Here is a 13842-nt window from a genome sequence, read left to right on the forward strand (position 1 = left end):
CGTTGGCTCTGTCGGTTTCCTGGGTGGCCCGAAGCGACAGATTCCCCTCCCTCCCTAGCGTCCAGGTCTTTTAGCAGGTCGGCTTGGTACGCCTGCAACACCGCCATAGTGTGCAGACATGCACCAGCCTGACCTGCTGCCATATATGCTTTCCCAACCAGGTTGGATGTTAGTCTTACTGGCCTGGTGGGAAGCTTCGGGCCTTCAGGGACGATGCTGAGGACGGGGACAGATAGCTCGCGAGCGTCTGTTCCACCGCCGGCACCGCCCCATATCCCTTCTCATTTAGCCCCGTAATGTTCGAATAATTATTAACAGAGGGGCTAAAGAGTCGGGACGAATACGGTTTATCCCATGATCTCGAAAGCTCGGAATGGAGATTGGCGAAAAATGGAAGGCCCCGACGTGAAGGTTGCAATCTTGCTCTAAGGAAACACTCGTCCAACTTGCTTTTGGGATGAGCGTCCTGTTTCTCCGCTGGCCATTCGATATTTAATTTAGCTACAGCACGAGTAACAACCTCCACGAGCTCCTCATACGCGAGGGACTGTGGTGGCGAGTCCACAATCTCCTTCGTGTCGACGCTCATCACATCAACCTCCTCGGAGGAAGATAGATGAAGTGTCTGGCCCTTTCTCGGGGGGGAAGAAACTGCGGGGCGGGCTTCCGAACCCTGAAAGGGGGCCGTGGATCTAGCGGGTGAGGACCGAGATAAGGAAGAGCCCGTCTCGGATCTCTCCGCTAAATCCACTTGCGATCCCCACGATAACAGCCGCCGCTGTGCCTCAGCAACAGCGGGGCCAGACCCAGCAGGATCGCGAGCCTGGACGCTTTCATCGAAGACGGCCAGGCAGGAGCGAAGCACATGGAGCGGGAGAAGCTCCCCCTCGAGAGCTGCCCGTGCATGCTCCGCTCCCAAACAGATGACGCACAAATCGTGTTTTATCCTCACCCGAGATATAACGTGGGCAAGGAGGAACACATGACTTGAAACGCCGTCCACTCGCCACATTCTTTTTTGATTTTGGCATTGTTTTTACTGACTGAGTGCTTTGCATACATTCACACACACACCACAGACGCGCTCGCTGAAGAGCAAAAGCTAACAGGCGCGCTGGGTGGATGTGCCTTTATGCTTCCTGGCTGCTTATGTCACCCTGCTCGTGACGTCTCTCTTCGCTATTGGACTGATTTCACACAGGCTTCAGTACGGTGTCTCGCCGAGGGTGTTCCCAAAGCGTTCGACGCAGCTCGAGTTCTTGAAGGGGAACATAAGTTTGGGGTCAGAAATGATTTTTCTGACGGCTGACGCAGACCTTAAATTTTTTTTATTCTACGAATATTCGAAATTAAAATTTTTTTTGGATAGCCCTATGAGTCACTGTACTGTGGAGGTTTACTTTGTTCCTTTGTTTTCTCACAGGTGGTTTCAAGGCTTTAGCTGGGAAGGACTGAGATGGCGGACGCTGATGTCTCCTCTGAGGAGAGAGGTGACGCATGGATTCAACAGATTTGACAATGTTTTTACATACATAACGTTATGTAAGAAAAGAAAGCCAGTTCTCTTACACTTGGGGTTTTCTCTTCCTTTCATTTTCGTAGCTCAAAGGGCCTTTGGATCACAGTCATTTTGACATGTTTCCCCCTGAGCTTGAAGAACTTCCAGATGAATTCTCTGGCTGGGATAAAGACTTCTGAAAATTAGCTGTTTCTATGAGCCTGTTCTGCAGAGCATCGCTTTGCTCTCAACTAACTATTTTCAGAACTCTTCACTGATCCGTTCACCTTTATAAGTGAACAAAGGCTTAAAGAAGATCTCATGTAAAGTGGGCAGTGTCTGGAGGAGAAGTCTCAGAATTACCTCAGTGTGCTATCTGAAGCATTGTGCAACTGACTGACTTGTTCAGATGGACAGGAATCAGGTAAAAAGCCAGTTTTGAGTTAAATTTAATTATTTTAGAAGACAAAGTGAAAGGTTATTTCAGTGAGATTTCATTATAAGTGGATCAATAAATCACTGATGCCTTAAATCTGTCTGTGGGTGAGAAAGACATTTAAACTTAATATGTCATTAAATCCCTGACATATCAGTCAGATGTGTTTGGATATTACACATTTTGTACTCCAGCTCACACTTTCATTTAAGAAGCTGATTTTATACTCACTCGATATTCCTGAGTGCTGTTTTTGTTTATTCTATTCATATTTATCCATAACACTTGACTTGCCATCCCCATCATAATATAATGAGCCTGAGTTGCCATTCCATTCCTTCTCTTTTTGGTTTAGAGTTGGATATTGCTTAAAACAATATGTTTCAAGAAAGAAAGTAAAATTACCACAATCATGGAGGCAATTTCTTCTCTGTTTCTGCTCAATGACAATATGAAAAAGAGAAGAAAAAAACTGCTTAGACAATAAACTAAGCTGGACTTTGTAACACAGTCCCACTGAAGGCGAGAGTGATGAACCCATGTGAAGCTTTTGTTAATAAACCAAAACATGATACAAAACAGACATGGACTAAACTAGATTTTGGCATGACCATGAACAAAACTCACCAACAGCAGCAGGTTACACAGTTCAAAGCTAGACAAGACACAATGGCAACATGAGGGTTATATAGGCTATATCAAACAAAAGGGGTCACATGACAATCCAACCAATGAACACATGACACAGCAGGTGACCAAGGTGAAGCCAGACAAAACCAGCATGGCGTGGTTTAATTCCAGGTTGCAACACAGGTCAGATTGTGCAGAGGACTTGTCACATGACATGACAAACCAGGGGCAAGTTCAAGCTCAAACCGGTGCGCAACATTTTGCTACGGTTTCCGGATTGTATGACATGTTTCCTGGAAATGGTGTGCAACGGGGTTTGAGATACATTTTCTCTTATTTGGTGGGTGTGTCAAAAATGTCAGCCCAATCAGCAGCAACATGCATATAAACCACGCTGTATTAAAGAGACAGCTCGCACAATGGGTCCAAGTAAAGTCATAGTAGAAGTTTCTACATCCCTATGATGCTGTAAATAAGCTTACACAAATCTTGCTATGGCTGTTGTATACACACTGATGCACATACTCCTATATACAGTGGAAATTTGTAATTAACATCAAAATAAATTTACAAGAGCAAGTATATTGTTTGCACATGTTAATTAACATTAAAGGGAAAATACCTGAAATAATAAAAGCATAGTATAGCAAGTATATATCTGGTACTTCTTTAAGTCTGTCTAAATATAATTTAGTAATTGCAATGTCTTCTGGTCCATATCCTTTCCTTAGGAAGGTGTGCTAGACACTGATTAATGTAACAAAAATACAATTCATATTTATATATTTTGTTATTGTATTGTGGAGTGACACTTTCTTTTCTTTTTTTTAAAGTGACGTGACGTGACATGTGGCCAAGTATGGTGACCCATAATAGGAATTAGTGCTCTGCATTTATCCCATCCAAAGTGCACACACACAGCAGTGAACACACACACACCGTGAACCTACAGCAGTGGGCAGCCAATTTTTTGCTGCGGCGCCCGGGGAGCAGTTGGGGGTTCGGTGCCTTGCTCAAGGGCACCTCAGTCGTGGTATTGAAGGTGGAAGAGAGCACTGTACATTCACTCCCCCCACCTACAATCCCTGCCGGTACGAGACTTGAACCCACAACCTTTGGGTTACGAGTCCAACTCTAACCATTAGGCCACGACTTCACTTTCATAAACTTTTCTATACTCCTCTGATTATATAATGATAAATATTACAATATCATAGCACAATAACAGTGATTAGCAGTAATGATAATACTCACAATAAAAATAATGTCATATAGATCATAACACAATCTCGGAGGTAAGAAGTGGAGTATCCTTCACCTGAAATGTTTGTCTTTTCATCCTGAAATGCGAGGCAAATGTTGGATCACAATAATTAGGAACCACAGTTTCCACAAATCCCTTCACTCGATTGGGATGTTCTCTTTTATTTTGGACGGCAATGGCAGTGACTGTAACATCGAGCGTATTTTGCATTATTAAACACGTATTTATTCAGATTTCATCAGGCTCCGAAAATACTTCAAAAAGAACACAAAGAATGGCCTTCTCAGCTGCCATAGTTGCAACAATTGCGTCATCAGAACAGGGTGTTCAATGCACCACCGTTTCCGGAACCGTTTAAACCAAACGTGGCAGACTTAAACATTATTTTACAATATAGTTCCCATATCCAATATACAATACATTTTGATGGGAAATTCATGTTTGTAATGCTAACTTTAACAATATTTAATGTACAGATGTTTATAATTTATTTTTGTGTTGTAGCCTACTTTTTGTAGTCAAGTGGATTTATTCGGGATTTTGTCTCAGATTCTAGATATTTCTGAGGTTCAGTAATGAGTGAAACAAGGTACTCTACTGGTTAAAGTCTGCAATCAATCACAAGCACGAGCCAGTTTCTAAGTAGCTTGTAAAACAACGAGTGTTCATAAATATTGTGCTGATGAATGACTTCAAATTTAGTATTTTGCGTATGTATGAGCATTTTATGCTTGTCCTCCATATGCGGGTGCTCAGATTTGTGCAAGTTCTGTAGCATGTGCTTTTAAGACGAGCTTCATAGGCCGACTTTTCTAGCATTCATCTCATCCTTTTCTACAATATAGCTGAGAAAACATGACTGGAAAACAGGAATTAGTTGTTTTCTCAACTTAAAATTGGTTCATTTGGTTAAATGGGTGATTCTGTATGATTTCTAAGCTGTTTTCCTCATGGGGACCACGTGTGCCCTGGATGGGCAAACATCCACCTCCTTTAAAACACTAAAAAGAAATTGTAAATTTGACTGCAGTGTTATGGGTTTAATTTTATAATGTGAACATTTTCTTTTTTTTTTTCTATATTTGAATCGGTAAATCTAATCTGATCTAAATCTGGTAATTATGGTGTTACAAATTACATTATGGCATTTGGCATTTAGATACAGTGCGATTATTATAATTAATTGTATTACTTTTTGGCATTTCGTAAGGCATCACAATTATGAAAACTGCATAGTGCTTTTCACAGTGTAAATAGGTACAAATACAAAACTTTGCATAACACACATGCATAAAAAAATAAGTGCACCTGATTGTATTAAATGTGCACTTTTAGTGTACTTCAAATCTTGAAAGTATACATATAAAACTAGATTTAATATAATATTAAATAAATAGTTCATCCAAAAATGAAAATTAAAAAAAAAAAAAATTTACTCACCCTCAGACCATCTGTCACGTTTCACTGGGAGGAAGGAACGAGGAGACGCAGAAGAATACTTCAACATGGAATTTAATGGAACAAGCAACGGGGTAATCACAGGAACTCAAGGAAGATATATAACAGCTGACACAGACTCAGGGAAACAGGGTTTAAATGCTAGGAGCAAATTATATAATTAATCAGACACAGCTGGAACCAAATAAACATAATGAGGACAGGAACAGGAAGACCAAAAATGGGCTTAAGAGGGAGGGAAACACAAAGCACAGGAACACAAGACTGACATTTACTCCCCCCTCCCAGAAGGCTCGTCCTGCGCCGTGACAACATCCAATAGGGAGGGAGGTGGGCGCTCTGGAGGCCTCTAGGGACAGGGTTACTGGACGGAAGGCCTCCAGGGTGGTGCAGGGTTTAAATGCTAGGGGCAAATTATATAATTAATCAGACACAGCTGGAACCAAATAAACATAATGAGGACAGGAACAGGAAGACCAAAAATGGGCATAAGAGGGAGGGAAACACAAAGCACAGGAACACAAGACTGACATTTACTCCCCCCTCCCAGAAGGCTCGTCCTGCGCCGTGACAACATCCAATAGGGAGGGGGATCAAAAGTTCAGAAAGCCGCGGCCCCAGCCCCCGCCCCGGCCTCTACGGCTGGAGCCCCACTACCCCCCTAAAAAAAATACTTTGAGAGGATAACGGGCTCCAAGGCCCTCTCAGAGCCAAAACCGGGGACTGGAGCCCTCCCTGGGCTTAACTGGGGATGTGGAGCCCTTCCTGGGCTCAACGGGGGATCAGGAGCCCTCCCTGGGCTTAACGGGGGAACTGGAGCCCTCCGTGGGCTATACTCGGGAACTGGAGCCCTCCGTGGGCCACACTCGGGAACAGGAGCCCACTCTGGGCTGGATTCGTGGACTGGGAAGCGCTTACGAGGAACTGGCACTGGAGCGAACTCAGGGGCTAGAGCCGACACTGGAGCGAGCTCTGGGGCTGGAGCCAACACTGGAGCGAGCTCTGGGGCTGGGATGAGGGCTGTGAACAGTCTTTTCCTCCTCATCCTCCTCCCTTGGTTACGGGTGAATTGGCCGGCTGGCGGGCTTGTCGCTGCTGCGGCTGGTGGGCTTGAGAGAGCCACGGCCGGCAGGCTCGACATCGGAGTGGCCGGTGGGCTTGTGTGAGCCGCAGCCAGCAGGCTTGAGACAGCGGTGGGCAGCGGGCTTGCGTGGTGTCTGGGAGGTCCACTGGGTGATGGTAATTGGCCCCGTGCCAGAACAGCGAGTTGAGGGTGGAGTCATTCAAGGCCATAGAGTCATTCTGCGAGCCCGCAGAACTCCCAGGAATACTCAACGAAGGGGAGATCCAGACGAGCTAGGGCGGTGAAACGAGCGGCAACTTCCATTGCCGCGGAGGAAAGCAGGGAAACAAAAAACTGAAAAATTAAAACGGGGAGAAGGGGCTTACTTCTTGTTTTAGGTCGGCTGTTCTGTCACGTTTCACTGGGAGGAAGGAACGAGGAGACGCAGGAGAATACTTCAACATAGAATTTAACGGAACAAGCAACGGAGTAATCACAGGAACTCAAGGAAGACATATAACAGCCGACACAGACTCAGGGAAACAGAGGGTTTAAATGCTAGGGGCAAATTATATAATTAATCAGACACAGCTGGAACGTGGGCTATACTCGGGAACTGGAGCCCTCCGTGGGCCACACTCGGGAACAGGAGCCCACTCTGGGCTGGATTCGTGGACTGGGAAGCGCTTACGAGGAACTGGCACTGGAGCGAACTCAGGGGCTAGAGCCGACACTGGAGCGAGCTCTGGGGCTGGAGCCAACACTGGAGCGAGCTCTGGGGCTGGGATGAGGGCTGTGAACAGTCTTTTCCTCCTCATCCTCCTCCCTTGGTTACGGGTGAATTGGCCGGCTGGCGGGCTTGTCGCTGCTGCGGCTGGTGGGCTTGAGAGAGCCACGGCCGGCAGGCTCGACATCGGAGTGGCCGGTGGGCTTGTGTGAGCCGCAGCCAGCAGGCTTGAGACAGCGGCGGGCAGCGGGCTTGCGTGGTGTCTGGGAGGTCCACTGGGTGATGGTAATTGGCACCGAGAGAACAGCGAGTTGAGGGTGGAGTCATTCAAGGCCATAGCCGCGGCGAGCCCGCAGAACTCCCAGGAATACTCAACGAAGGGGAGATCCAGACGAGCTAGGGCGGTGAAACGAGCGGCAACTTCCATTGCCGCGGAGGAAAGCAGGGAAACAAAAAACTGAAAAATTAAAACGGGGAGAAGGGGCTTACTTCTTGTTTTAGGTCGGCTGTTCTGTCACGTTTCACTGGGAGGAAGGAACGAGGAGACGCAGGAGAATACTTCAACATAGAATTTAACGGAACAAGCAACGGAGTAATCACAGGAACTCAAGGAAGACATATAACAGCCGACACAGACTCAGGGAAACAGAGGGTTTAAATGCTAGGGGCAAATTATATAATTAATCAGACACAGCTGGAACGAAATAAACATAATGAGGACAGGAACAGGAAGACCAAAAATGGGCATAAGAGGGAGGGAAACACAGGGCACAGGAACACAAGACTGACACCATCCAACATGTAGATGATTTTGTTTGTTCATGGGAACAGCAACTTGCTCACCAATGGATCCTCTGCAGTGAATGGGTGCCGTCAGAATGAGAGTCCAAACAGCTGATAAAAACATCACAATAATCCACAAGACTCCAGTCCATCAGTTATCGTCTTGTGATGTAAAAAGCTGCATGTTTATGAGAAACAAATCCATTATTAAGGTGTTTTAACTTAAAACCGCTTCTGGCCAAAATACGAGTCCATAATCCATAATAATGCAGTGAAAAAGTCCCTCCCCTGTTGTTGTCTCATATCAAAATCCACAAACATGTTTGAACGGGATTGGACTTACTTTTGGACTTTCTTTTGGAGTACTTAAAGTACACTTGTTAAAGTGCGCTTTGTCAAATTAAAAGTTTTACTTTTAAGTACATTTTAAATCGTGTTTTTTGTCATGCTCTTTTGTCATACTTTCTGTCAACTTTTGTCATGCTTTAAAGAAGTGCATGTATTTTTATGTATTATTCAATATTACATTTAAAGTTAATATATATTAATATAACAAATATGCAGGTGTTGTCTCACTGGAGCACTGGAGTGTTCCTGTAAATCATCAATCACTGGCACACATCCAACTATATATATTTCACAGCGTCGTTGGTCTGTTTCTGGCCTGTGGTATCTGTAGAAGCAGAGGGTGGGCCTATATGACATATTTTATGACTCCATTGTGTTGGACTTTTGCTGGAATGTGTGTAGCTACAGTACACCGGCCCTCCTGATCCTCTGAGGGTATAAAACGAGTTAATGTTTCTCCAGTGTTCAACAAGCCACTCAGCTCGCATAAAATGCTCCATAGACATCTGTACTTCTGTTAATAATTCAATTAAATGTGCTATTGTTATTGAAATTTGTTCTATCTCTGGTTAGAAATTGCTCACTTTCTGAGCTTAACTTAATGTTGTCAAGGAGATCTGACTGTTTTCACTGTGGATTAACAGTACACGCTAAAAATGCTGGGTTAAATATAACCCAGTGCTGGGTTAAAAAGGGACAAACCCAGCTATTGGGTTGTTTTGACCCAGCGGTCAAACAGTGTAGTTTTAGAGTGTAGTGTTTATTAGTAATAGCCTGAATTAAACACCTTATTAATTCAAAAGGGTCAATTCATAACTTCTTTTTTTTATTTGCGCGTTCTCCCTGAGGTGCATTTATAAGTTTAGTAAAGTGTTATGACCACTTTATACTGCCTTTTATTCATAACAGCGTTTATGTCTTTGGGCTGATATTTGGCAGGCACGTAGGAAGCCCTTTTTAATTCATATTTAAGGATGATATTTTAAGGAAGGCATTGCTTAACTTTTAGGGAAAAGAAAGGTCACACACTTTATATAACATCAGACAGGTGAGCTGCATACAGAACTGCCATAAGTCATTTACATGTTATCATAAGCCCCATCATCACAGTGATATATATGTCTGTAGATACAGGAATTCAGACGTGGGAGCGCCTCTTATCCACTCTCATATGCACATGCATATTTGTTCTGTCTGTATATACACACTTACACATGGCAGTTCTTATAATAGTGTTACAAAATGATCTATATAAAGTTATAGCATGCTTGTTCAACATTTGTTATCATTTGGATGTATTTCAAGTGTTTTACAAACAGGACAGTGTCTGGTAAATTGTCCTGGTAGAAATTTACATTAGACTATACATAAGGATTTACTGTAATTCCCTTTGTCTGATCACATTCTGTAAATAATTTTTCCACGTATATATCGTCTTTAATAGTACCTCATTAGCTGACAAATCTAATGAGTGCTTTATCTGAATTAATGACATTTATAGGAATGTCATGACACACAAACAAGCTCCATCAACAGGTCAACTTAACACTTTCATCAACATATAATCATCTCTCTTAGTATTATATACACATGACACCAACATTTTTCTATCGTTATTCAAATCCCGTTCATTGTTTTCTTGTGAATTTCTCTCCCATCTTGTTCCTCAGTCTGGAAAAACCATCTGCAAATTGCAAAAACCACCACTTTGTCCTTTGCTTTTTGGAAAAGTTGCCCCATCGCAGTCCATCTACTCAGTGTCTGATGAGAAAACAAAAGCCGAAAGAGTTAACATGCTGCTCATTCACTGTGTGCATGATATCAGTTGTACTGAAACAACACTGCTGAGCGATAGAGCCATATTGTCCAAACAGTGCTAAAATAACAACTGACCTGGAACACAAACCCTGGACATCATTGGGGACCAAGCACTGAATGCTTTGTTGTTTCTGTTTTATATTGTTTCTGTTCTGACCTCTTCATATCCTTCCATTGGAGTCAATGACAACCCATATATAACCCTATGTGGTAAGACGTTATGAAATTTAGCTCACCGATTAAAGGGGTCTGAATAACACCTTGAGCAGCTTAGGGGGTTCCAACTTGGATCTCTAGGTTCCTTTTGGTAACTTTTAATCACTACTCTTTAAATTTTGTCCAGCCCTTACAAAAGAGGAAACTCTTCTGACCAAGTCAAAAACCAGTATCTAAAGAATTATCCAAAGTATTTATTATTTCAGTAGCAGCTCATTAAAGTCAGCAATGCCGTCTACAAACAGGGAACGATGCTATATCTCAGAAATTATTGGGACTACTGGTGGGAATTTTCAAATTCTGTCATTATTAATAAGACTTCTGTTCATCTTCGGAACACAAATCAAAATGTTTTTAATATTCTCTCATCAAACCATTTAGGTTTGTTCTCACGTGCCAAGCAAACACCCTTGAGCTTCTGTTTACCATATTTGATGTGCTCTTAAATGTGCATAGATCAATGTTTATATGTGAATAAAAGCCTAATTTACATCTGTTCATAATATAAAGCGATTGCCTAACCTCAGAAGACTTGGATTACACTGCTTGATTCATATGGATTACTTTTACCATCTCTTTTTGTACTTTCTGATGCATGGCCTTCAAAAGTGGACAAAAATTGTGACAGAATTTAAAACATATCTTCATTTGTGTTCTGGAATGCCAGGGGGGTAGGAAAATTCAGAATTTTCATTTTTGGGAGAAATATTCCTTAGGTTAAATCATAATTTTTGAAATAATTGGCATTAAAATTTTATTGAAATGTACATGATATCACTTTTCTCTAAATTTGCTGCTGGCATCTTACAAAAGTGACTTTTGCTGTGCATTCAGGATATTTTTGGTTTATTTGCTTAACTAGTCAAGCATGCAATTATTCAAATATAAGTCTTCATTTCTATAGTTAATGCACTATGAAGTGGCAGAAGATGTATTTTTCGGCCTACCTGTTTAATACTACTGTGGCCACAGATAGTCCCGTTTCTGATGGCCCAGAGCGATCATGGAGTTTCTGTTTGTCCTCGGCCGTTCTGCTGACATCAAATCTGGGCTGTGAGGAAGACAGACACCATTTTAGCAATCTTAGTAGCAGTGAACAAATTTATAGTGTAATTTAGGTGTGGATTTCAAGCATGCTTTCCATATCATGCTAAATATTGGGGCACTGCTTTAAAACATTTTTTTAAACATGTATTACATAACCTTTTCCAGATAGCACCAATGAGAATGTTAATGCCCCATTGACTGAACTAATGGAAGACAGTCTGACGTAATCTTCAAATTGCACTGCACTTACGTAACAAGCTGATTATTACGGTATAAGAAAACAGAGACACAGAGCAAATACTGTCTCTTAAAGTTCAGCATATTGTATGAATCACCGATCCGTATGGATATATTCCTCAGAAAAGATCTGCTCTCAGAAGAAGAACGCGTTCAGCATAGCTCCCATATCTCATCTAATGAGTGAAATACATGGGGAATTTGCTTACTCCCACCAGCATACCTCCGACCTGACACTGCAGCCCTGAACTATTCATCTGAGTGTGTGCCAACATGTGTGCAGGATCACAGCTCACTGGTAGAACAGGTTGAGGTTCAAGTTGTTGTTTTTTATTGAGAGAAAAGACATTTTTCAAGGGTCTGTTCCTAAAATGCTCTTCCCTATCTCACAGATGAAGTATCTGTTATTAGTTCAGAAAGAATGTGGAGCTGATGTTGCAGCTCACTCAGCAAACCTGGAACTAGTCTCTAGCCCTTTCTAGCCTTTTCAACCAAACAGAATAAACAACTGAACAGTGTCAATGTATAAACTGATTTATTGTGAAAAAGTGTAGTACAATTGCTTTAACATCAAGTAGTGACGTCCACAAAACCCATGATATGGGCTTTCTTATTTTGTTGTTATTAACTAGAACTATAAAAATTAATTTACGTTTCTTAAAATTAAGTTTAAACAATTAAACGTAAATTAGAAATGTTGTCTTGCCAACTAAATGGAATAAAATAAGTTGAAGTAGTAAAATGACTAAAACTAAAACTGAAAAAATAAACTGGCAATATTTTACAATAATGGCTAATTTGCTAAAAATTTGTTAATGCATTAACTAGCATTGAGCAAAATGATATGCAGCAGTTATGAACCTTTATTAATGTTAGTTAATAATAATGTTCATGTTCATAGTGCATTAACTAATGTTAACATAAAACTTTTGATCTTAAAAAATGCATTAGTAAATGCTGAGATTAACATTAGCTACAATTAATAAATGCTGTAGAAGTATTGTTTATTGTTAGTTCTCTTTAACTAACGTAGTTAATTAATGTTTAAAAAAATGACACCATATTGTAAAGTGTTACCAATACATTAAAGCTAAAATTACTAAAACTTAAAATAAAATATATAATATATATATAAAATAAAATATTCCAAAATTAATGGTAACACTTTATTTCGATAGTCCACTTTAGACATTCTATTAACAGTAAGTAACTTTGCAACTACATGTCAACTAGCAGTTAGTAGAGTATTCGTAGACTGTCTGCTTAATATCTTCTACCACTTTCTTTGTCAACTTATTCTACTAACGCGAAACCTACCCTAACAGTCTACTCTGAGAGTTAGTAGACATGTAGTTGCAAATTAATGAGAATTAGTTGACATGTAGTTGACATGTAGTTACAAAGTTACTTGTAGTTAGTAGAATGTCTAAAGTGGACTATCGAAATAAAGTGTAACCAAATTAATAAATACTAATAGTATATGAAAAATCCTAAAATTATACTGGACTGAATGAGATCCAATACCTAATCGGTGTTCTGCTTTCTGCTCATTCATACAATGTGGTGCTAGTCACCGACAACCACATGAGCCCAGTGCTGAGGTATTTAAGAGGAGGCAGCGCACAGGCGAGATTAGGACGCCCAGCAATTTAGCGTTACAGCGTGCGGTTGTGATGAGAGTCTTATCTTGCATCATATGGACACATAGTGGGTCATAACATCAAAAGAACGAAGCCATTAGTAGTACTTGTGTTAGTGATACGGCTTCCCAGAAGTTACTGTATAGTGCTCCCATGGGAACAACACAACTCTAGGGCAGTGTTCTGAAGCTTCAAAACATTTCCATTCTGATTCCTTTTTAATATCGAAACGAATCGTCTGTGAAATAATGTCGATTTGACTTTTACAAATAATAAATAAATATTCTACTTATTTATAAAATAACATTCAGTGAGCCTTCAGAGGAAGATCAAATCTGACTGCTGTTTTGAGTGCTAATGATCTGAAACTCCTGAATGATTATGAAAAGATGGATGGAGTACCGGTAAAGCTGTGGACATGATCTCTTCAGGGAGCCTGAAGACAGTCCCAGCTGGCTCTGGTTCCTCAGTTTGGTCTTCTTCACCAGTTCCTTCACTCTTCCCCATGTATAGTTCTCACTCAACTGCGACACACAAAGTTATACTGTCAAAACTGCTGCTTGTGATGAACATTGATTCATCGTGTTGCTTTCTCTTACAACCTTTTTATGGTGGTTGTCAGTATATTGTGAAGATTTACATTGTATATATATATATATATATATATATATATATAT

The 13842-nt window shown here is 41.3% G+C and overlaps 1 protein-coding gene across 1 annotated transcript in view; it reads right to left on the bottom strand.

Annotated features, from left to right (window-relative positions):
• Nucleotides 1–8793: 8793 nt before the first annotated feature.
• LOC107589555 (uncharacterized) overlaps nt 8794–13842 on the bottom strand; it is a 31343-nt gene continuing 26294 nt past the window's right edge. The window contains exons 6-8 of the mRNA XM_016278043.1: nt 13568–13689; nt 11189–11292; nt 8794–9968 (exon numbers count right to left, since the gene is read on the bottom strand). Coding sequence (XP_016133529.1) covers nt 11199–11292; nt 13568–13689 — 216 coding nt within the window. The 3' untranslated portion in view covers nt 8794–9968; nt 11189–11198. The remainder of the gene's footprint in view (nt 9969–11188; nt 11293–13567; nt 13690–13842) is intronic.

The sequence above is a fragment of the Sinocyclocheilus grahami genome, unplaced genomic scaffold (genome assembly GCF_001515645.1).
Source record: "Sinocyclocheilus grahami isolate Dianchi unplaced genomic scaffold, SAMN03320097.WGS_v1.1 scaffold117.1, whole genome shotgun sequence".
NCBI classification, from domain to species: Eukaryota; Metazoa; Chordata; class Actinopteri; order Cypriniformes; family Cyprinidae; genus Sinocyclocheilus; species Sinocyclocheilus grahami.